General features: G+C 40.4%; 1 protein-coding gene across 1 annotated transcript in view; it reads right to left on the bottom strand.

The window, feature by feature from the left end:
• Positions 1 to 256: 256 nt before the first annotated feature.
• Positions 257 to 23,866, bottom strand: part of TIMM44 (translocase of inner mitochondrial membrane 44) — a 1,268,345-nt gene continuing 1,244,735 nt past the window's right edge. Inside the window, exon 13 of the mRNA XM_044090681.1 lies at positions 257 to 1,608. Within this exon, the coding sequence (XP_043946616.1) occupies positions 1,489 to 1,608 (120 nt within the window). The 3' untranslated portion in view covers positions 257 to 1,488. The remainder of the gene's footprint in view (positions 1,609 to 23,866) is intronic.

The following is a 23,866-nucleotide window of genomic DNA, read 5'->3' as shown; positions in this document are numbered from 1 at the left end:
CAGCAATTACAGACAGAAAATTCTACAGTTGTTGAGAAGTACTCTGTTTTACCTTCATTTAGATTTGCTCTCTGCTGCACACGTTAAGCTAGTAGAGATGCAGGATTTTCCTGGTCCGTGTTTATGTTGCTGGTGAGCGCATTACACTCTGTTTAGCATGAACTTGATCACACTACTTTGTTTTGGAGATCAGTACCAACATTTTCATTTAGCTTTAACCGAAGTTATGCTTAAAAATAAAGTGATTAAGGCAAAGTTGGCACATCAATTATTTTTATTTTTAGTTATTACATTTTTTTTAATTTCTTAACCCTATACATCCCCAAATGTCTTACATTACAAGAGGTTTTGCTTCAATCCACTGCTTCAAACATGTGGACTAGGTCACATTCTTGAAGAATGATTTTGAAGTTGGAGCTGAACTTTTCTGACTAAATTTATCCAACTGCCTCAGTCAGTAACCACACGACATTAACAAACACTACTGAAATTATCCCACAGGTCCATGACAGAATTCCAATAAAACTAAAGATGCAACTGAAACTGCTGGTGCAAAAAAACACTGCATAATGAACATCCTCTGACTCGACTGATGTTTTAACATGCACATGACCTTAAACGTAGGGGCTCAGCTTCCTAGAATACAATTAAAAACTGCCTTCATTAGCACCTTAGCATGTAAAAATGTCATTTTTTTACTTCAATTTTAACTTCCACATTTCCTGCCCTCCAAGAGGACCAGGATAAATTTCACAATGCGAGTCAAAATGTCAGTCACAAAAGGCATGCCTGTGCACTGATCACGTGAAAATTCTGCCAGCTACTGATGCTCTATCCTATGACCTAACTTCGAAAAAAAATACAGCAAGTAAATACATAGCTGTCAGTTATGTCAGCAAAGAAGGGGCATAACTTATTTCGTCTCAACTCTGGAAAGGACTGTTAATGAGATACAAATGGTGGTGGATAAGATGAAATCCCATTTTGGATCAATGTCTTGATATCTTAACTGGACACTTGTTGCAGGGGGATGAAAACTGCACAGTATGCAGTTCACGCAGTGTGGAATGTTTGCCTTTGTCTCTGGTCTCAAACCATCTGTTGCTTTCCACTTGTGAACATTAGGGAAGTATTCTTTCCTCAATACACAAGTGATTGTACACTGAAACTAATTCTTTCTTGGAGAGAAATAATCACTGGCTTCTTAAATATAAAATACCAGACAGCAGTACAAGTAACTTTATTCACTCTCATAATAAATTAGCTGATATAAGACTACAGATTTAATGCCACTGTTTTTGTCCCATATGTATTGTGGCAGGGGTGGCACCAAAACATTCTGCAGACCACGTTTCACACTACTCTGTGGCATCAGAAAATCCTCAGACTGTTCCATAAACTGATACAGATGGTAAAATGGCCACTACGATGGACTCGGAGATGTGCGGTAACTGCAGTGCAAACAAATGTTCCTCTTTTCAGTGATACTCAAAGAATTTGCTCTGTACTGGAGGCAGAAATATCAAGCAACCTCCAAGCAGTATGAGGATTTAGCTCATCTTGGTCTCTGCAGAGTGCCCAAACATACAACATCCTCAGAACTTTATCCTGTGAATGAAATACAGATGGTTTAGAATGTACAATTATTTGTAAATATTATATACATATATTCAGTTGCAGTTGTTAACAGTGAAAGACTAACTGTGCAGGGCTGATGCTCAGTGAAGGCCCAGGGAGGAAAAGTAGCAATAAATAATGAGGATATTCAGTGTGATACAGGAATGTAATAAATGTGAATGAAGTAGATAAGGCAAAACAGCTATCAGAAGGTAAAGTACAGACTGCATTATAGGTGGTACATCTTATCACCCGTGGGATGCCTTCTGTAAGAAGTCCACACACCACCCTGTTTCCATGTAAGTTTCTGAGAGGTGCATTGCTTTCTTCCCAAAATCCACCAACAACCCACAGGTGTGTGTGTGTGTGTGTGTGTGTGTGTGTGTGTGTGTGTGTGTGTGTGTGTGTGTGTATGTGTGTGTTTGGGTGTGTGTATATGTGTGCATGTACATCTTGTGATGAGTTGGTGCCCCATACACGACTAGCTCCACTGCCATGCTTCCACTGAGTGCCACAACAGGTTCCGTCTTCCTGTAAGTATGCATGTGTTTAAGAAGGTTACTAGAGAATTCCTGAATGAGTGAATTTAGACTGCACTAAGTAAACACCACAAAATGTTACCAAGAGCAATGCAAACAAAAGAGACACATGGGTGAAAGCAGAATGCAGGAAGGCAACTAATGTAGTTCAGTGTGGCACTCTGCTCATAAATAATAAAAGCACTGAAGAGGTTGAAGTATAATTACTTACATCAGGTTAACTATCCACTGAATACATGTTTTGCTTCCTTTAACTTTTGTGCACATCATTTTTTTTTTTTTTTTTGTAAATAGTTTTGCCTTCTTTCTTTTCCCGTATCTTTAATATTAACCACTGGCAAATAGCTCAAATGTAAAACCTAGCAAATTTTTGGCCAGATACCTGTGATAAGCTCTTTTAGGTATTAGGGTACTCTCAGCATTCTTATCTTAAAGTTATGACCCGATTTAGGGTATCGTTTTTTTTTTTTTTTTTTTAGAATCAATTTCTTTTTGTTATATATAGTAAACATGAATCTGGCTTTGCTAATTTTATTTTGTGTGTCATCTAATATGGTTCAATAATCCTACAACAATGAATACAGCAACAGTGTGATGACTTGTCCGTTTTAAAATTGTTTTATTTAAGAGTTTACTCATGAGTGACCCATACCATCCTAATGCCCTCCCCAGTGCATTTCCATGCTCCCTTAAACCTGCAATGAGAGCTACAGCAAAAGACTTGGTGTCTTAAAGGCCATTCTCAGACCCACGTCCTGCAGCACCACACCTCGCGTGGCACTGGACAGCCCACGATTACAAAGACTAATACAAATCAAACTATTAACATACCATTAGCCTGAATGGGGGGGAAGGGATTCCAAGGGGAGGGTGGTCCTTCCCTCTCCTCTTTCACTGTTTATTGCTGGTGACCACAAAATTGCCATTTTGTGAAGTCACTCCCCCTTTATCTATTTAAATTTATTGGCCATCTCACTGTATTCCATTGAACCAGAATATTAAGTGCCTACTCCATCCAATCCATCTTGCTCTTTTAAAATTAGTGGCTCTTCCCTTAGACTGCTAAAGCTTGAGTCACCCCCTCTTTCATATCTAACTGCTTAGTGCACATTGCATCTCTTATGATATTAACTCATTATGTCCATTACTCCAGACCACCAAATTATTAGAAAGTTAGAAAGACCAGAGTCAGCTTCTCAACAGGCATCTTAGGATTAGTGCTTCTGCTTTGCTCCTGGTGAGAGAAGGAGCAGAAGGCATTGATTACTGACTGCCTCTGATTGGCATGAGTGTCTGTGTGAGACCTTCCTGATTGATCTGGCTGCTATTCAAGGCATCTAACAGGAAAAGGCTACAACAAGCCTACAGACCCCTGTATTACCTGGGGCAAGACAGCTGATCACCAAAGAGCCTGTGGCCTGCTTCTCATCATGGGATTGGTGCTGCTGTTTTGCTTCTGGCAAGAGAAGAAGCAACGGAGCATTGTATCCCAGCAGCCTGAAGCCGTAGTGAGACCAGCACTAGTAGTAGCCAATTAGGTGACTCTCAACTATTCATCATTCTTGTCAAAGCTAATTCGTTCTATTTAGTAAGTACTGCTCGACTGATTTAGCTACTGTCTGACTCGACTCCACAATCTCTCTATAAATACTTCATCCATAAATCATTAGGGTTTACTTTAGTAGTTTCCCCCAAGTGTTTGGCAGTGCCCTGTATAGACACAGGTATCTAAAATGTGTAGTTTTCTGGCAAATCATCAAGGACTGAAGTCACTAAATAATGACACACATTTGAGTTTCAGACTTCACATCCTTCGGAAAATGCATGCTTACACAAATCCTGTTGTTCTAGCAACTTTCTAAGTTTGTAAGAGCAGTTTTTAAACTCTATCCCTATTTTGGGCCTTTGTCCCTCTATTATTTTAGACTTTGTCCAGATTTCTGGCACTAACAGGTTGACAGGTATGCACACTGGGCAATTAATCTGCAGGGAAAAGTACTGCCCTCGGACTTGCAAACCAGGTACTCATGACTTTACTTTATATTCTTACTGCAACCATCTAATCAATAAAAAAGAGCCTGTTACCATGGCTATGAACTTTACCGCTATCTCGGTTGCCAGCTTGTTGCATATGGGCATCCTGAGGCAATGTAGAAATTGCCTAATGTTTACTGACAACCAGCTAATTCTCAAACAGATATGGTATGTGAGACATGTATTTACACAATGTTACTGGAGGCAAAGCTCTCACATAAAAGCACCCCTAATGTCAATCAGGGTGTCTATAGTACACATGCTGTATCCATCGTACACAGTATGAAGTAGACACCTAGACCCACATATGCTGAGGCACTTAAATATAACATTTCTAAACCTCAAAGACATTCTAGGTGAAGTACACATAAATGCAGGCAGCAGGCCTAAATGCACTCCCTCGAAGGAACACTTACAGCCATATCTCATGGAGCTTCTACTGCCAAGCCCACAGGGAAGCTACTACACAATCCAACATTCAGGTCTTTTGAAACTGCATTGTGAGACACGGCGATGTCCTTCTCACCAGGCTGAGTAAGGAGGAGAAAAGTAAAAGCACAAAGTGGACATTCAGCAAACATTTATGGCTTACCCAAAATCCATAAGAGTCTAGTTAACCCACCCATGCGCCCCTTCGTTTCTGGGAGAGTGTGGGTAACTGAACCTCTTTCTATTTTCATAGAGAAAATGTTACACCCCATACTTGAGAAGGTAGCTATTGTTTTAGTAGATACCAAAAATTTCTTAGAACAGTTTTACAATACGACACTACACTTAGACTTAAGAGATGATTTATATTTTGTGACCCTAGATATAGGATCACTTTTTACAGTGATCCCCAGTGATTGGGGGATAGAAATTATTATGGACTATTTGAATGGTGGTCATTTTTCACTAATGCGAAAGTGAATCTGACTCCTTTATTCAATATTTACACATTACTACCCCCATCTTTAAATTTTCTTTCAAGTATTCTATGGAACAAGTAAAATTTCTAGATGTGAAAGTTCAGAAATCAGATATGGGGAACATAAAAACTTCATTGTACAGGAAAGACGTTAAAAGGAATTCACTGCTACTCAAGAATAGTATGCATCCTAGACATATCTCTAAAAACGTCCTTAAAGGACAGTTCCTTACGATAATGAGAATGCATAGTGACGACCACCAACTTAAGGATGCGTTTAATATTCTGAAACATGACTTCTTGTGTAGAGGCTATAGTGAGAAAGAAATTGATGCATGTATAAACACTGTAATGAAACAGACGGGATAAAGGGAGACCGTTTTTCTCTGAGAGAGTTGATTCACTAGGTGAACAAAGCAATGTAGTAACTGGGAAGACTATTAGATTTCCCTTAACTTATCCCAGTGATATTAATCAATTTTGTGAAATTATTAAGCAAAACTGGAATATTTTATATGCCAGTGATGATTTACGTGACTTGTGCCTCAGAGACCTAGTTTTTCTTTTAAAACTAATTTGTCCCTAAGGAGACAGTTATGCTATAACACCAATATGACTAAGGAAATGGTTGTTTCTCAAAGGCAAGGCACCTATCCATACAGGCACTGTAGTGCATATAAATACATGCATAATGGCTTATACTTTATATATCCAGTATTGGGGTATTCCATTGATTTTTCATTTTATGCTGACTGTACTTCAAGAAATGTAGTTTATTATTGCTACTGTAATCGATGTCCTGCCTATTATATAGGTAAAACCAATCGATCTCTTAAGGAACGTGTTCTAGAACACTGTTGGGATATACAGAACAATAAAGCTACCAGTGCACTGGCTAAACAGGTCCAGTGAACTAACTCTGAACACACCTATAAGTTTTTTGAGTTAGTAGATTTTTTTTGGGGGGGTGGTGATCTAAGAAATAGAACTGAGAAATGTGAGCAGAAATGGATATTGATTTTAAATCAGATAGTAGCCCTGTGATTAATGATACAGTATCACTTAAACCTTTCCTGAGAGCAAGGGCATTGAAACACTACTGTACTGCTTCTTTAAATGCTTAGCTGTCATTAATATAGTTTTGATTTTCATTGGATGTTGTTGATTTAAATATTGGTGTTTGTGGATTACTCTGAAGAAGCAGTTTACTACCGTGAAAGTGCTATTTTTTATATTAAACATTTAGTTTGAACTGTGCTGTGCTGAATCTCCACTTTGTGTTTTTATTTTATATCCATTACTGTGCTTTTGTGGAGCTTCTACACCCGTTTGTGGTTTTTATTTTATTTTACTTCTGAGTAAGGAGAAAGTCACTGTCAGTTGCTTATCAGGAGCTAAGATCCACCACATTACGCACACACTCAGGTCCTTGGATCACAAGTACCAGTATGACTCAATCATAGTCCATAATGATATAAATCACCTGAGATGTACCACTCTAGACTATTTGAAGAGACATATTATGGAGATCATGGAATGTGTGTCCTTCTCAAAGGATGATGCCACAATATGCACAGATGATGACTGAATAATTGGGTTAGTTACTACTGTCACTCTAAGGGGGTGCAATATTTGTCAGCATGGAAGGAGATGGCCAGCAGACCATGCTGCTTTGTCAGGGATGGTCTGCACCTCTCTCCTCTAGGCTTCTGAATATTAACAAAAAACACAGTCCTCACCCATAACGTTTTTTTTAGGCAATGCCAAACTAAAAAGACTTCCAACACAGCAAATCAAAACCAAGAAAATCAAAAGCTGTTACTGCTCATTTAAGCAAGACACTCCATGCTCCAAGTTTTTCCTGGTGGGTACAGCTTTCCTCTACGCATCAGTTTTAAGACCCAACTCAAAAAACAAGCCACCTTGGTGGAATCACATCATCAGTAGGCTGTTTAACAGAATGATGAAAATTGTGGCAAAAAATAAGAGGTGTAGCATCCAGCAGGATAAAAGCACTCTCTTCAAACTAAACAAATAATTCAGAAGACAAAGTCTACCAAAGCCAAATTTGAGGCAAATTTGGCCTACCAGGCAAAGGACAATAATAAGGCATTCTTTAACTATGTCCGCAACCTCAAAGGCAATACAAAAGTGTGTGCAGAGCTCATTGTTAATGGAAAGATGTAGCAAACCTACTGGCAGACAAAATTCAACTCTAACTTTACCCTTCTCTCCCCTTCAGCCTCCTCTCAGGAAATACCATCAAATATAACTCCCCCTACTATCACTAGGGAACATGTCCTCAATGCTCTCTCTAAGGCAAGAATGTTGCACTTATTTTTTTCCCAGACAATATTCCATGCTGTCTTCTAAATGGCATGAAACATAAAATCTCTATTTAACCATAGCTTCCATGCAGCCTCCAATCCAGCTTCATGCCTCACAAATGGAGAACAGCAAGTGTTATCCTGCTGCACAAAGACAGGCCATCTACAGGCCCACTAGTCTCATATGCAAAGCCATGGAAAGAATTATCATGGAAATTGTCAGAAAAATATATATTAATGTGTGTATGCTTAATGCTAATTAGTAGTTAAAAGAATTAACACGTTTTTCATTCTATTTTACATGCACTGTTTTATATATAAATTGAGTTTCATATGAGACTGAAAAAGATGCTTTTTGAAACTGCAGTGTGCTTTCTGAAACTTGCAAGATGCCCTCTGACCTAGTAATTGCTAGCACAGCAATATTCATGTTTATGCCTTTTGGAAATGTACTTGAGAAGCAGGTGCTTATCTGCTAGGTCAGGAACGAATGAATGAACAATGCTATATTCTGTAAATGTAATGATTCTAAATGTAATGATTCTAAACAATCAGCTCTGTTCAAAGTATGAGAACATGTACAGCTGCAGAAGCTTAGAGATAATGTAGACAAAGGATTATTAAAGAAATGAACGGTTAGCTTTGTGCTTGAATTAGCCATAGTATCTTGAATGGCAACATAACATGCATCTAACTGGTGGTAATCAAGGCCACATTGTTTTCCTTAGGAAGTTTCTCACAAAAATTGATAAATCAGCAGAAATTCATGAGGTGGTCAACAAGTGATGATGAAAAGACTGGTAATTTGTTACGTCAGCTTCGTAGGCAATGTCTTATTAGAAAGTGTATAAAACTGAAGGTATTTCCTGTTTCTAGTTAGACAAACTCTGTAATAGCACGTTTTTGTCTCCTTGCTGCAAGATTAAAGTGCCTTAACCTGAACCTACCGTGTTTTGATCATTTTTAAAGTATATTTTTCCTTTGACAGTTTGGTCCTTCGGACCGGAAAGTACCTCTCGCTCTAGGCCTAGGTCAGAATTGGGCCCGGTGGCATGTACCCGTATGGAGAAGAGGCCAAATCGGCTCTTCTGTTTTGAAAGACGTCCGACTGAATTGTCGTTCGAAAGAGGCCAGCCACTGTTTCTGATCTGGGATTGGAGGACGAGTCAACGATCTGGTGGATCAACTCACGGAGGCTCAGGTAAGGAGGAATTTACCTTTTTCTGTTTTAGATCAGGGACTAGTTGCAGAACTGTTTTTTTTTTTTGTCAGGAAGATGTGCATGTGCAGATCAGGGACAAAAAGGTTACTGTCTTGTCATAGATCAGGGAAACAGAATAGGTAGACAGTTATTCTAGATAAACTGTGAAAAGGTGTAGAACCGTGGTACCACGTGATAAGAAGGGTTACGTAACAAATTACAGCTTAGCTAAGGCAACATGGGAAATCAGTGCACGAAAAGTTCCTGAGACCCGCCCCTAACTGAAGACGCGAAATACATGCAATCACAGCGTGCCGATAATGTTAAGTACTATACGAAATGGGTTAATAAATACAAATTTGATGGTAACTTAGATAAATCCGCACTTATTAAACTCGTCAGACAACTTAAAACAGACGCGAAAGGTCAGTTAAAAAAGCAACGGCAATTAGGAGTTCCTCAGGCACATAGGTGACTTGAGGAAGCAAATCGCAGAGAACAAAAGGTTAAAAATTCAAAAGCAATGTTCTTAGACAAAGAAGATAATAACTTGGTAATAGCAACAGCCCCTCCTTCGCCCCCTCCGCTTCCCTTACCAGAATATGAAGCGAGTGGACAAGCTGATCCACCTCCGCTATACCCAGCTGTTCCTATGACATCAAAACCGTTTGTCAGGGATCCTATCGAGACTAGGTCTCGAATACGTAACTTGAGAGGGGAGATTGAATTATACGAAATGAATAGAAAATCACAAGCTATGAGTGAGGAAGAGATGTGTCCACTCATAGAAGTACCAAATCCACAGGCAGGACAGGATCCGACTCTCTTAGTTTATAGACTGTGGACACCGGAAGATATCTGGAAAGCCACGGAGGGAATTCCCCATCCGAAAGTTAATTTTAGAAAATTTTTAGAAGACTTACAGGGTATGAGATTAAGTTACCATTTGAATGGAGAAGAAGTAGAAAAAGTAGTTAAGACAGTAGGTCCAGATTGGCACATGATCAGTGGCAACTGGAATCCCCGTGACGCAGAGCTCAGACCACTCCCACATAGTAATGCAGAACTGGATAACAGAGTGAAAGGTCTGACCGACCGAATCTCTGAAAAATGGAAGCCTAGGGCTGATTGGACTTGCATTAATCAGTGCATACAACAAGAAGGTGAAACGGTTGATAGATATTATGCTAGATTATTAGAGTGTTTTAATAAACACTGCGGAATGCAGATACCCGAAAATCAAACACATGATTCCCCATATGAGCAGCAGCTAAAGAATGCATTCTTAAAAGGTAGTATAACTCCCATTAGCAGCTTTATTACAAAGCACATGGTAGATCATCGTACAAGTAGATTACAGTCATTACTTGAATATGCAAGACATGCAGAAAGGCATTTTAATAGCAAAAAGAAAAAGAAAACTCAAGTATTTGCAGTAGAAGATGGGTCAGAAGTTTTTGTAGTACAAACCGGGAAAAAGGGTAAGAAAAATGTCCAGGGAAACAAACAATCTGATAAACGATCAGAAGATTTTGAAGAAAGAAAGAAAGAAAAGGGGTGAATGCTTTAAATGCGGAAAAAAAGGACATTTGGCAAGGGATTGCAGGCTAAATAAAAAGGCAACTACGGAAGATAAGGAGGGTGAGGAATGACTATATGATAGTCAGGAATCACTGGATGAGAACAAACAGGAAAAGACAAATGCGAATGTGGTAGCAAGGGTAGAGGATGTGACAGAAGGGGTAGAGGATGTACATGAATTTATAGATGATGAAGAAAATGAAATTTTGGACTTGGCATTATTGAGCCTAGAGCTCTACTTAGCAGACACAAAACCGGAAGTTACGTTTCTGGTGGAAGGGAGGGAAGTCAAATTTTTGTGTTACTCAGGGGCTTCACGGACCCTAATACATCCTTCCAAACTACCGGAAGATTCAGAATCACCAGATTACATACTAGTGAAAGCAGCTAATGGACAGCTGTATCGGGAGCCACTCTCCCATGACATAGCAATAACTGACCCCGTTTCAGGAATGACCCAGAAAAGTAAAATTGTTGTTTCTGCAAAATGCCCAGTAAATCTTTTGGGCAAAGACTTAATGCAGATATTTGGCATAGCCGTAGTTCCAACCATGCAGGGTATGGAAGCACAGCGACAAATGGATACTTTTGTAGTGCGACCGGAGGGTGAAACATATTATTGGTACAGCCAGGACTTGGTTACGACTGGTCCAGAGGCAGTAACCGAAGAACTAATGAATGTAGCCATCAGTAAATCTCCCTCCCTTGACACTGACAAACAGCATTTGTTGCATTGTACTCTATATTACTGTAATAAACCAGGACCTGATAAAGAATATGAGCAAGAATTGTTTCAAAATAATTGCAAACAGGCTAGTATTACGAAACTTGTACTGGGACACAGAAGGAAACAGTGTAATAAGCTGTTCATTGCCCCAAGAATTTTTTGCACTTTACAAATCTAATCGATTGCCACATGTGAGCTTAACTAAAAGTAGAAATTTGAAGTGGGCAGACTTAGGAGAAAAAGTCACAAGGTGGGAAAAACAGACAGAGTTAGAACTCTCTGAACAAGGAGTACAGAAGCAGAAATTGAATTGGATAACACAGACACACCCAGCTGTGCACTCACAGGCCAGTGAGGATAGCTGAGTATTACTCTTACTGGAAGAAGAGGAAAAAGCCTTGCGAGACATACCAGAGACTCTCTGGTCAACAGGGAAATCAGATATAGGACTTATTCGTACAGCAGGACCAGTTACTATTATGCCAAAATCAGCATTTAGACCTCAGAAAAGACAGTATCCCTTGAGAAAGGATGCAGAGATAGGGATCAAACCTATAATAGCAGCCTTACTTAAGGAAGGAGTCTTAACAGAATCTCCCGATTCACCATGTAATACACCCTTATTTCCTGTTAGGAAAGCAAACGGGGAATGGCGTATGGTCCAAGACCTACAGGCTGTAAATGATGCAGTTATACCCAGGGCACCAACGGTGCCAGATCCGCACACCTTATTGAATGATGTGAAACCTCAGCAGAAGTATTTTTCTGTGGTAGACATTAGTAATGCATTTTTCGCAATACCGATACACCCTGACAGCCAACATTGGTTTGCATTTACATTTCAGGGGAAACGGTATACATATACGAGATTACCACAGGGATATTGTGAAAGTCCAACGATATTTGCACAAGAAATGGCAAGTAACCTGGCGGGATTTATCCCACCGAAAGGTAGTCAGATTTTACTTTATGTAGACGACATTCTGCTGGCAGCCCCCACCCAGCAAGAATGCAGAGAGGATACCATAGCATTATTACAATTTTTAGCTACTCAAGGACACAAGGTAAACAAAAACAAACTGCAACTTTGGAGAAAACAAGTTAAATACCTGAGATATGTAATATCCAAAGAAGGCAGAATATTAGATGAAGACAGAAAAACAGCAATATTACAAGCACCTCGACCAACTACCAAGAAGGAAATGATGTCCTTCCTGGGAACTACTAACTTTTGTCAGAGTTGGATACCAAATTATGCTTTGGAATCTGCTCCACTGACTAATTTGATATTCAAAAAGCCGATGGCAGCACAGGATTTATTGCAGTGGACACCAGAAGCAGAATCAGCTTTCTGCAAACTGAAACAACTGATAGCATCTTCCTTAGTTTTAGGATTACCAAACTATCATAAGCGATTTTTTCAAACTGTAGACTGTAAGCAAGGTTATATGACATCAGTGTTGACACAGCAGCATGGGGACAAACAACGCCCCACAGCTTACTATTCATCACAGTTAGACCCAGTGGCGTGATCCTTGCCCCACTGTGTACAAGCAGTAGTTGCAGCTGCAATGGCAGTGCAGGCTTCAGCCTCAGTAGTATTGTTCCACCCTCTCACATTGAGAGTGCCTCATGCAGTCGCAATCATTTTACTGCAAGAAAAAGTAGCATATCTTTCTCCTGCTAGACATCTTTCCTGTATGACTATACTGTTGAGCCAACCTCATATGACAACTGAATGATGCGCAACTTTGAATCCACCAACCTTGCTGCCAACCCCTGCAGATGGCAAACCACACTGCTGCCTGCAGGAGGTGACATACTATGTGGACGGCTCGTGCAGGAGGGGTCCTACAGGACAGACTCTAGTGGGGTATGCAGTCGTTTCTGATACCGAGATCATAGAAGCAAAATCTTTACCACACAACTTATCTGCACAAGCAGCAGAATTGATTGCCTTGACAAGGGCATGTACCTTAGCGAAAGGTAAGAAAGTGAATATTTTTACTGATAGCCGGTATGCTTTTTCTACTGTACATGTTTTTGCACAGCAGTGGAAAAATAGAGGAATGATAACATCTACTGGTAAACCAATTAACCATGCGCAATTCATTTTAGATTTATTAGACTCTATTCAGTTACCTCAAAAAATAGCTATTTGCAAATGCGTAGCACATACCAAGCAACAGGATAAAATTTCAAAAGGTAATGCGAGGGCTGATGCAGCTACAAAACAGACAGCTTCAGCCTCAGAAGTTTTTCTTTTGAGTGAGGAATTACAACCCTCAGATTTTAGATTTGGAAATGTTACAAACAATGCAGACACTTACTACAAATGTAGAAAAACAAAAGTGGATAAAACAAGGAGCAATCCTTGAGAAAGGACTGTACATCTCCAAAGAAAAGAAACCAATTCTACTATCTAACTTGTTTAGATATGCAGCTTTGTTGAGCCATGGGCAGAGCCATGTCTCAACAGGGGGGATGGTACAGTTAGTGAATCGAGTGTTTACAACGTATGGATTTACTAATTATACGGAAAATTTTTGTGCAGCATGCCATGTTTGCAACAAGCATCATGCACAAGGGGCATTGAAGCCTAAGCAAGGGAGTTTCCCTACACCACCGTATCCGTTTCATACTATTTGTATGGATTTTATAGAACTGAATAAATGTGAAAATAAAAAGTACTGTCTTGTCATTATAGATATGTTTTCCAAATGGGTGGAAGCTTTTCCAACTAAAAATCCAGATGCAGCTACTGTTGCAAAGGTCCTTGTTAAAGAAATTATACCTAGATTTGGCATACCGGAAAGGATTTATAGTGACAAAGGCACACATTTCGTGAACCAAACAGTACAGCAACTTAGTCGCTATTTCGGGATATCGTTGAAAAACCACTGCACGTATCACTCCCAACCTGCAGGATTAGTAGAGAGGCACAATGGGGTGTTGAAGAATAAGCTTAGGAAATTGATTAGTGAGACACAAAAGAACTGGGTGCACTGTTTACCTCTGGCACTGTTGAGCATGAGAACTGTTCCAAATGCAAAGAGATTGACTCCTTTTGAAATTTTGTTTGGGACGGCATATTATACACCTCAGTGGAAACCTCTCATGTCTGCAGAGCAAGAGGCTGACAGTTCACTTGCAGGGTATATGAGACTATTTTTGAATAACAAACTTTTGCAGTTAAATTTTGTTTCAGATAAAGAGCAACCGAAATCGGAAGCAGCAGTAGCCCCAGGCTCCTGGGTCTGGGTGAAGATTGTGAAGAAAAAGAACTGGAGTTCTCCGAAGTGGGAAGGGCCGTACCAGGTACTACTGTCGACACCCACTGCAGTCAAGATTGCGGAGCGAGCACCCTGGATTCATTTGACACACTGTAAATTGGTTAAGAACTTTGAACTGGACAAAAACCTTGTTACTGTTGTACAACGAGAACAAAATGGCCAGGTATACAGACATTGAGCAACCTCAGAGAACTTGCATGATCATTTTGATAGCTATGCTAATTACATTGTTCTTTATGTTGTGGCCTTTCCTGTTTCCTGCCACAAATGTTGAACTGATTAAACGTGATGGGCCAAATATAGACTGGCATCCGAACTTTAACACTTATCAGGCAATTATACGTGTGTATGCTGAGACTTTTAATGTTTCGAACTGCTGGGTCTGCACGGCCATACCAACATACGGGGGGGTTATTGATGGCTGCTATCCCCCTAGGGGTCAATGAGACCTGGGAAAATCTGGTTTTTGACACAGTAGCTATTAAAGCATATGATAAGGTAGCACTGTATTTGCCTGTGACACAAAAGGGAATTGTATGTTTTTACAAAAATGATACCATACAAGTGGGATGGAGCAAGTGTAATGTGACCATACAATATAAATGTTATGCAAAAGCAAACGATCTAGGTGAATCTTGTAGTACAGATTATAACTCATTTCTTAAATCTATGCATAAGACTCTTGGATCAGGTACAACGTAATCCTGTACTTTTTAAACAGTTATCTGTAATAGATAGGAAAATGTTTCATGCAGGGCAGTCATTCTGTAACAAAGTAACAACTAAAGTAGAGGACTGTTATTTTGTGTGTGGTAAAAAAGCATATAAATGGTTACCTGAGAAATGGTCTGGCAGTTGTTTTTTGGGATACCTGGTTCTGGCCATATGACACACTGCAGTTTTACCTCAGGGAAATATTCGAAATAACCGAGATGCAACCAAAAAGACTGTTAAAAAACCTGAGAATCCAGTGGGACAGATCGAGGTGGGCTGGAAAGACCATCATAGGATGGGAACCAAACTTACGCACATGGACTTGAGTGAAGCTGTCATATCGAGGGCAGGCATATTACCTGCATATGGCGCAGTTAAATCGATTTGGGAGCTGCGAAAACTGTCTAAACTTCTCGAAGTGATGAGTAATGCGACTTTTTCTGCTCTTGAACTGATAACTGATGAACTGAATGCAATGAGAACTGTAGTGCTCCAAAACCGAATGGCTCTTGACTTCACCTTAGCGGCGAGGGGTGGGACGTGCACTTTAATCAAAGAAGAATGCTGTGCGTTTATTCCAGATCATCAGCACGAGATCAATGACCATCTTGGAGTAATTCAGCAAGTGCCGGCCATGACCAAACCAGGCCCAAACCCTCTGACGGACTTTTTCCAGAATTTATTTGGGGGGTGGGGTTCCATCCTAATGAACATTTTGATTGCCATTGGGGTGGGATTACTCCTAATAGGAGTTTGTGTTTGTTGTGGAATCCCCTGCATGAAGAAATTAATCAAAAAATTTATAGACATATCAGTATCTGAGACTATGTATCAAAGTACTGAATTTAAAGAGCTACTAGAATGTGAAACACTTTCATAAAGTTTAAACTGAATGACTTTCTTAACTGCAAATCCTAATTGGAAGAGGTTAGGAAAAGAAGCAAACTGTTTATTCTTTTTGAAAATAGAATTAAAAAGTATTAACAGGGGGGAAATGTCAGAAAAATATGTATTAATGTGTGTATGCTTAATGCTAATTAGTAGTTAAAAGAATTAACACGTTTTTCATTCTATTTTACATGCACTGTTTTATATATAAATTGAGTTTCATATGAGACTGAAAAAGATGCTTTTTGAAACTGCAGTGTGCTTTCTGAAACTTGCAAGATGCCCTCTGACCTAGTAATTGCTAGCACAGCAATATTCATGTTTATGCCTTTTGGAAATGTACTTGAGAAGCAGGTGCTTATCTGCTAGGTCAGGAACAAATGAATGAACAATGCTATATTCTGTAAATGTAATGATTCTAAACAATCAGCTCTGTTCGAAGTATGAGAACATGTACAGCTGCAGAAGCTTAGAGATAATGTAGACAAAGGATTATTAGAGAAATGAACTGTCAGCTTTGTGCTTGAATTAGCCATGGTACCTTGAATGGCAACATAACATGCATCTAACTGGTGGTAATCAAGGCCACGTTGTTTTCCTTAGGAAGTTTCTCACAAAAATTGATAAATCAGCAGAAATTCATGAGACTGGTGGTCAACAAGTGATGATGAATAGACTGGTAATTTATTACGTCAGCTTGGTAGGCAATGTCTTATTAGAAAGTATATAAAACTGAAGGTATTTCCTGTTTCTAGTTATACAAACTCTGTAATAGCACGTTTTTGTCTCCTTGCTGCAAGATTAAAGTGCCTTAACCTGAACCTACTGTGTTTTGATAATTTTTAAAGTATATTTTTCCTTTGACAGAAATGATCAATAATGACATAGGAAACCTCCAGACACTGGACCAAACCCATTTTGGGTTCGCCAAGGGCAAGTCATGCCTAGTCACCTTGGTGGACTACTTTCAGAAAGTCACCAAAGCAATGGATGAAGGTAAAGTAGTTCACACTGCCTACCTTGACCTGGCCAAGGCATGTGACATAACATCCCACTTGGGCATTGTTGACAAACTCAAGAGCTTAGGTATAAACCCTTATGTCACCCACTGTATAGCCAGCTAGCTCACAGACAGGACCCAAAACGTTAACACTGGAGAGTCCACCTTTACAAAGAGGCCAGTCACATGCACACTCCCTCAGGGAATGGTCCTGAGACTGCTTTTTTTGGCATCTACTACTCTAAAGACAAAGCCAATGTCACTGGCCTCTGGCTAACCAAATTGGATGATTGCAAATTAAGTGCAATCATAAAATTCTCCACTGACACTAATGATCTCCAGGAAGAGTGGACACAAATAACTTATGTCAGAGCCGTAGACTAAAACTAAATGCCAAGAAATGCATAACAGTACCCTTCGGGAAGTCATCCACCCCTGGTAACTAGTATATTGACAACACACTCCCAAGAGTTGACATAGTAGTCAGGGATATACGTAGACAGTAAGCTAGCCTTTGACCATCACATGTCTACAGTAGTGAAGAAATCATTCTAGGATGTGCAGCTTATAAACAAAGGTATGGCATCTAGGTTCAAGGAAGTCATTGTACCACTGTATTCAGCATTCATCCGACCTATCACTGAGTACAGTGCCCCTACGGTACCTAACCAGGCACATCTAACAATTGAAACATCCACAGAGGTTCCTTACTAAAAGAATAAAGGGAATAAGTAATATGTCCTATGCAGACCTTTCAAAGCCCTATCCCTGTATCCTGTCTCCTACAGGCTGTTGAGGGGAGATCTATGTCTAGCGCGTATATATTTTATTTTGTCGAAAGATGATAATATTGAATGGCTAAAACATCGAAAATGCCGTACATCAAAACTGTTCTTGTGGGGGCTGCAGCCCCCCACACCCCCCACTAATTATATATACCAACTCCAAGATCGCACTACAGTGAGGAAAGAGCACATTTTCTCATCCCCACTGTAACATGATCCTGCAAAAAACTTTCGATGCTTTAGTCGTTCGATATTTTCAACATGCGATAACGCGAAGTAGACCCATGCCTAGCATACATGGATTTGTCAGTGTCCAACCTAATGCGTCTCCTATATATTCGTAAATCAAACAACACCAAAATCAGCCATTTTAAAGACTTAAACGTTGCCCATGATATAAATAGGACTTGATGGAGAGATGGGTATGTATGTTTTCCAGAGATCACCCCTTCTCTGGAATAGGCTCTCATCCATATGAAGCAGAGTTCCTCCCTAAACCAATTCAAGTGTAACTTGGACAATTGGATGGGGAACAGGAAATTCATCCCTGGTTTGGCACCTATGGCTATAATGGACACAGGCAGCTTGTACATGGTTCTTCTCCTAGGTCCCTGCTTGTAAATGTTTACCACCTGCTTATACTTATCAAGGGTACCAGAACTTGTGGGAGATTTGGGACGCATGGCTAAGCTTAAAAACACCCCAGTGGTCGTTAGCTTAGTACACACCTAGCAGGTCCATTGTAATCCAATCACCTCATATACCATCTGATAAAAACAATCTACTCTCCAATATGCAGTACAGCTTTTATCATGGAGACAATACTGAAACAACATTATTACACTTTCTAAATAGTGCAAAAGTCAGGACTTCAATACAGCCTCTATTGTTTTAGTCCTGTAAAAGGTGTTTGATGTCATATTCCACCTGCTACTGTTGCTCAAGCTGGCAAATATGAACATTAACTTCACCAACCTGCAGTAGCTGTGCACTGAAGAACAGCTGTTGTGGTGGTAAAAAGGACCCTGGAAATTATCAACCCATTACATCAACTAGTATTAAAATCATTAAGCAGATCCTAGCCAATCACATTAACAGTGAAATTGGTAAATTATAAATACTCAATTCCAGTCAACAAGGTTTTGTGAAGGGTAGTGCTTGCTTCCTTAATATGTAAAATTCTTTTGAGGGAGTGACTGATGACATTGGGAGGTGTCATTCCGAACACGTCACTTGTTTTGACCTTGTTAAGGCATTTGATACAATTCCACACACAGGCAATGTTGACATACTTATCAGCTTAAACATGAATACCTGTATTATTCAATGGATTTCCAACTGTGTCTCTGACAATATATACTAGGTGGTAGCTAATGGTACATTCTCATCTAATATATTGGGTCTATGTCATATAATCAAACTTCCAAAATTTCGAACACCATATGTTTGAACTTGGAAGTTCGAAATATGACATTGAAACCTCAGAACAGCAAATTTTTTTCCCAGGAAAAAAATTTGCTGTTCCGAAAAACACACACACAACACAAGCACACCAGAACCCTAATAAACCTACACTACACCTTACATACACAACTATCTATGCACCAACCTTAACCCAAACCCTAACCCTAAGGTCCATCACTATTGCACACTTACCTTACCCGCACCCTAACATCCATCACTATTGCACACTTATGTTACCCGCACCCTAACCCTAAGGTCAGTCACTATTGCACACTTACCTTACCGCACCCTAACCCTAAAGTCCGTCACTATTGCACACTTACCTTACCAGCACCCTAACCCTAAAGGCCGTCACTATTGCACACTTACCTTACCCGCACCTTAACCTCAACGTCCGTCACACTCACCTTAACCCGATCCGTAACTTTCGCACCACAGTAGAGAAAATGTTGAAGCCGCAGAAACAGCCAACCAAATTCTTTCCCTGGGAAAGAATTTGAATTTCCGCAGCTTCCACATTTCTATTTTTCGAACTTCCTCATTCGAACTTCCAGTATTCGACATTTGAAACGGTTGATTAAATAACACAAACCCAATATATCAGTCACTTGTGGAGTCCTTCTCTGCTGGATTCACTTCTCTTTGTCATCAGCTTAACTGCTTTGAATCCAGACTTCCAAGATTTGTGGCTGCCCATGTTTGCTGATGACTGAAAACTGGGTAAAATTACTGAATCTCACCAAAGATGGCTAGATAAGGGTCAGCAACTGGTGCTGTAACCCATGGCCTTAGATGTAATGCAAAAAATAAATAAATAAAATAAAAGTTGCGTAGTCATATGGGAGAAACAAATCTTTTCAAATTATTTTTGTATAAATAGGAACCCACATAACTTCAAATTAAACTTTAGAGATGTAAGCAAATGTGTAGACAAATAACTGTCCTTTGACCATCAAACAACTAGAATAAGGAAAAAGTTAATCATCAAAGGTATACCTTCAAGATCTAAAGAGGTATTATAGTTCTGCCACACACCCCTCATTAGACAGATCATTAATACAACGATTTGTTTGGTATGTATCTTATCAAACATATATTTCAGCTTTTAAGACCACAACATTTCCTTCTCCAAGAAAATCAGAGCGCTAGGCTCTCTTATCCAGAAAGATGAAAAAAATCTGTCACTTTTTTCTAGCACATGAAAACTGCTGCATGGAATTCTTTTGTGTTAGCTTTTGGGCAATGAAATATCTTGTTTTACTGCACCTTCCCCACATCAGAAAGAACCTGTAATATTAGGGATACGTGCTATAAAAAGTACAGTTTTGTACCTACCATAAATGTAGATGTCCGATAGGAATGCATCTGCAGTCCTTACACATGGGTTGTCCTGTCGTCAGGCAGCCCTTCGGTCGGCCGGATTCCAAAGTCTGGGTCTGGCCTCGGCTGGTGTCGCACTTCACCCGACGTCATAGCTGCAGTTATTCGGGTATAAAGGCATCAGCCGACGCCATTTTCCTCAGTGTTTCTTGCCCCAGATGCCAGGTGCCCTCTAGGAAGGCTAAATTTGGATAAATGCCAATGATTCCAAATAGTAGAGAGCAAACAAAAAATAAGCATGTATGTACATATATACAAACAAATACACCATAATAGATTCCCCCAGCTAGCTATAAGATGGGCAAATACCCTAGGAGTACCACAGAGGGGAAGGAGGGTGGGTAATCCTGACTGCAGATGCATTCCTATCGGACATCTACAGTTATGGTAGGTACAAAACTGTACTATGTCCTTCAAGGATGCATCTGCAGTCCTTACAAATGGGTAGAATACCATAGCCAAACTGGGGGAGGAGGAAAAATAAAATTATGGTGTAATTAAGATGCCTTGCAAAACAGCAGTGGCAAAACCTGCTCGGGATCTAGAGTATAAAGGCAAATTATAATGCTTGGCAAATGTATGCACGGAGCTCCAAGTAGCAGCCTCTAAAATGTCCTTGGTAGCCACTCCTCGTAGGAAAGCTGTGGTAGTGGCTGTAGCCCTTGTAGAGTGAGGCCTGATGTTTTCTGGAGTTTTCTTTCCATGGTAGGAGTAACAAAATCTAATGCAATTTCCTATCCACTTGGAGATTGTCTGTTTTGAAATTGCTTTCCCTTCCATTCCTGTTGCATATGCTACCAGTAGCTGGTCAGTTTTTCTATTGCCCTTGGTTCCTGTCCAGGTAGTAGCATAATTGTCTTTGTACATCCAAGGTATGCAACAGTCTTTCTCCCCTGTTCTGTGGGTTGGGGAAGAATGTAGGTAGGTGGATAGCCTGATTTAAAGATACTCTGGAGACCACCTTAGGCATAAAAGTAGGATTTGTTCTCATGGACACTCTATCTTGATGGAAGATCAGGAAGGGTTGTACTGCCATTAATGCCTGCAGCTCTGATACCCTTCTTGCTGAAGTGATTGCCAGCAGGAAAGCAGTTTTCCATGATAAGTATTGTAATTCTGCTGTTGCTGCTGGTTCGAAAGGAGGAAGTGTCAACTTTTCTAGCACAAAGTTCAAGTCCCATGCTGGCAATGGTTGCTTCCTAGGAGGTTTTACATTTTTAATTCCTCTCAGAAACTGCCTGAGCAGAGGATGTGAGAAGACTGGAGGATCCAAGCCGTATTCCGCTGAAATAGCTGATGCATGAATCTTAATGGAAGAATAGGACAGGCCTTTGTGGAAGAGCTCTGCCAAGTATTCCAGGATGTTGGCTATGTTTACCAGTGACACATCTTCTCCTTTTGCAGTACTCCAAATGAGATATCTTTTCCATTTTGCTGAATAATTTTTTCTTGTTGAGGGTCTGCGAGCCTCCAGGATAATGTCTTTAACCCTTTGGGATAAATTTGGGTTAATTGGTCTTATGCAATGTTCCAGGCAGTCAGCTGCAGAGTTTTCAGGTTTGGATGCAGGATGTTGTAGTTGTTCTGTGTTAACAGCAAGGGAACCAGGGGTAGGGGCCATATTTGTTCCCGAGACATGCTCCTCAGCAATGGGTACCAATGTTGTCGTGGCCAGTCTGGAGCTATCAGAATGATTCTTGGACGGTCCTCTTTGATCTTCAATATCACCTTGTGCATCAAAGGAAGTGGTGGGAATGCATATGCTGTCAGGTTTTTCCAACTGAAAGATAGGGAGTCCACCTTCCAAGCAAGTGGGTGGTACGTCCTTGTGCAGAATTTCTTTAGCTGGTGATTGCGTGGGGATGCAAATAAGTCTATTTCTGGGAGTCCCCATTTTCTTGTAATGGTTTTGAAGATGTCCGGATGCAGCATCCATTCGTGGGCATCCGTGGTAGTCCTGCTTAATATGTCTGCTAGAATGTTTTCTTTTCCTGGTACAAAAATTGCTTGTAACTGAATGTTGTAGTTCAGGGCCACATTCCAGAGGTCCAGTGCCATCCGGCATAGAGGGTACGAATGTGTGCCTCCCTGTTTGTTGATGTACCACATAACTGTGGTGTTGTCTGTCCTTATCATCAATTGACCTTGTCGGAGAAATGGTCTGAATGTCTGAATTGCCAGTTTTACTGCCAGCATTTCCTTTAGATTTATGTGTAGGTGCAGCTGGTCTTGAGTCCATAAACCTTGTATGCACTTGTCCAGCATGTGTGCCCCCCAACCGAGGTCTGAGGCGTCCGTCGTGATGGTTTGGCTTGGTTGAGTGTTATGGAAGGGCAATCCTGTGTTTGATTGACAGGCCTGAGCCCACCACTGGAATTCTTGCTTCAGGCATGGAATTATTGGAATTTGGGTTTCTAGGCTGTGCTTGTGTTGAGACCATAAATTCCTTAGGTACCACTGTAACTTTCTCATATGCAGTCTGGCATGTGGAACCAATATTATGCAGGATGCCATGAAGCCCAAGGCTTGCAGGATTTTTCTTGCTGTTAGATGGTTCTGCTTTGTTAATGCCAAGAAGTAGAGAGGTAGTTGCTCCTGTTTTTCTACTGTTAGGAATGCCATTTGTTTCGATGTGTCCAGCTCTGCACCCAAAAAGGTTATCCTTTGGGATGGTATCAGCCTTGACTTTTTTATATTGACTGTGTATCCCAGGGCTTGTAGTAGGTAAATGACCCTTTTCAAGTCTTCTGCTAGCTTGTTTTTGTTGTCCGCTTGTATCAGGCAGTCGTCCAGGTAAGGGTAGATTTGGATTCCCCGAAGCCTGCAATGAGCAATTACTGATGCCAGGCATTTCGTGAACACTCTGGGCGCAGTAGATAAGCCAAAGGGCAATGCTGAGAATTGATAATGCTCTGATCCTGCAAGAAATCTGAGGTATCTTCTGCAATTTGGTCGTATGGGGACGTGCAGGTATGCCTCCTTGAGATCCAGAGTTACCAGCCAAGACTCCTTGCCCAGCATGGGAAGAAGCTGCTGTAGAGTCAGCATTTTAAATTTTGGAACAATAAGGAATGTGTTTAAAGCGGACAGGTCGAGAATAGGTTTCCATTTGCTTTCTTTTCTTGGTACCAGGAAGAGTCTGGAGTAAAATCCCTTTCCTTGCTCCATAGATGGTACCTTTTCCACAGCTCTCATCCTTAATAATTGAGATATTTGTTTTAGAGCTTCTGCCTTTTGATTTGGAGGTAGGTTTGGCATTCCTCTCTTCCCTGGTAGAGTATGGAAGTGAAACCTGTAACCTTGGTCTATTGTCTGCAAAATCCACTTGTCTCTTGTGATGTAATGCCAGTTTTTTTGAAAATAAGGCTAGCTTCCCGCCTAAGGGTGCTTCTAGTTGTTCCCTGGTAGG

The sequence above is a fragment of the Protopterus annectens genome, chromosome 13.part0, assembly GCF_019279795.1.
Source record: "Protopterus annectens isolate FY-2018-M chromosome 13.part0, PAN1.0, whole genome shotgun sequence".
Lineage (NCBI taxonomy): Eukaryota > Metazoa > Chordata > Ceratodontiformes > Protopteridae > Protopterus > Protopterus annectens.
Note: the sequence above shows the minus strand (reverse complement) of the source record. Positions and strands in the feature narration are given on the sequence as shown.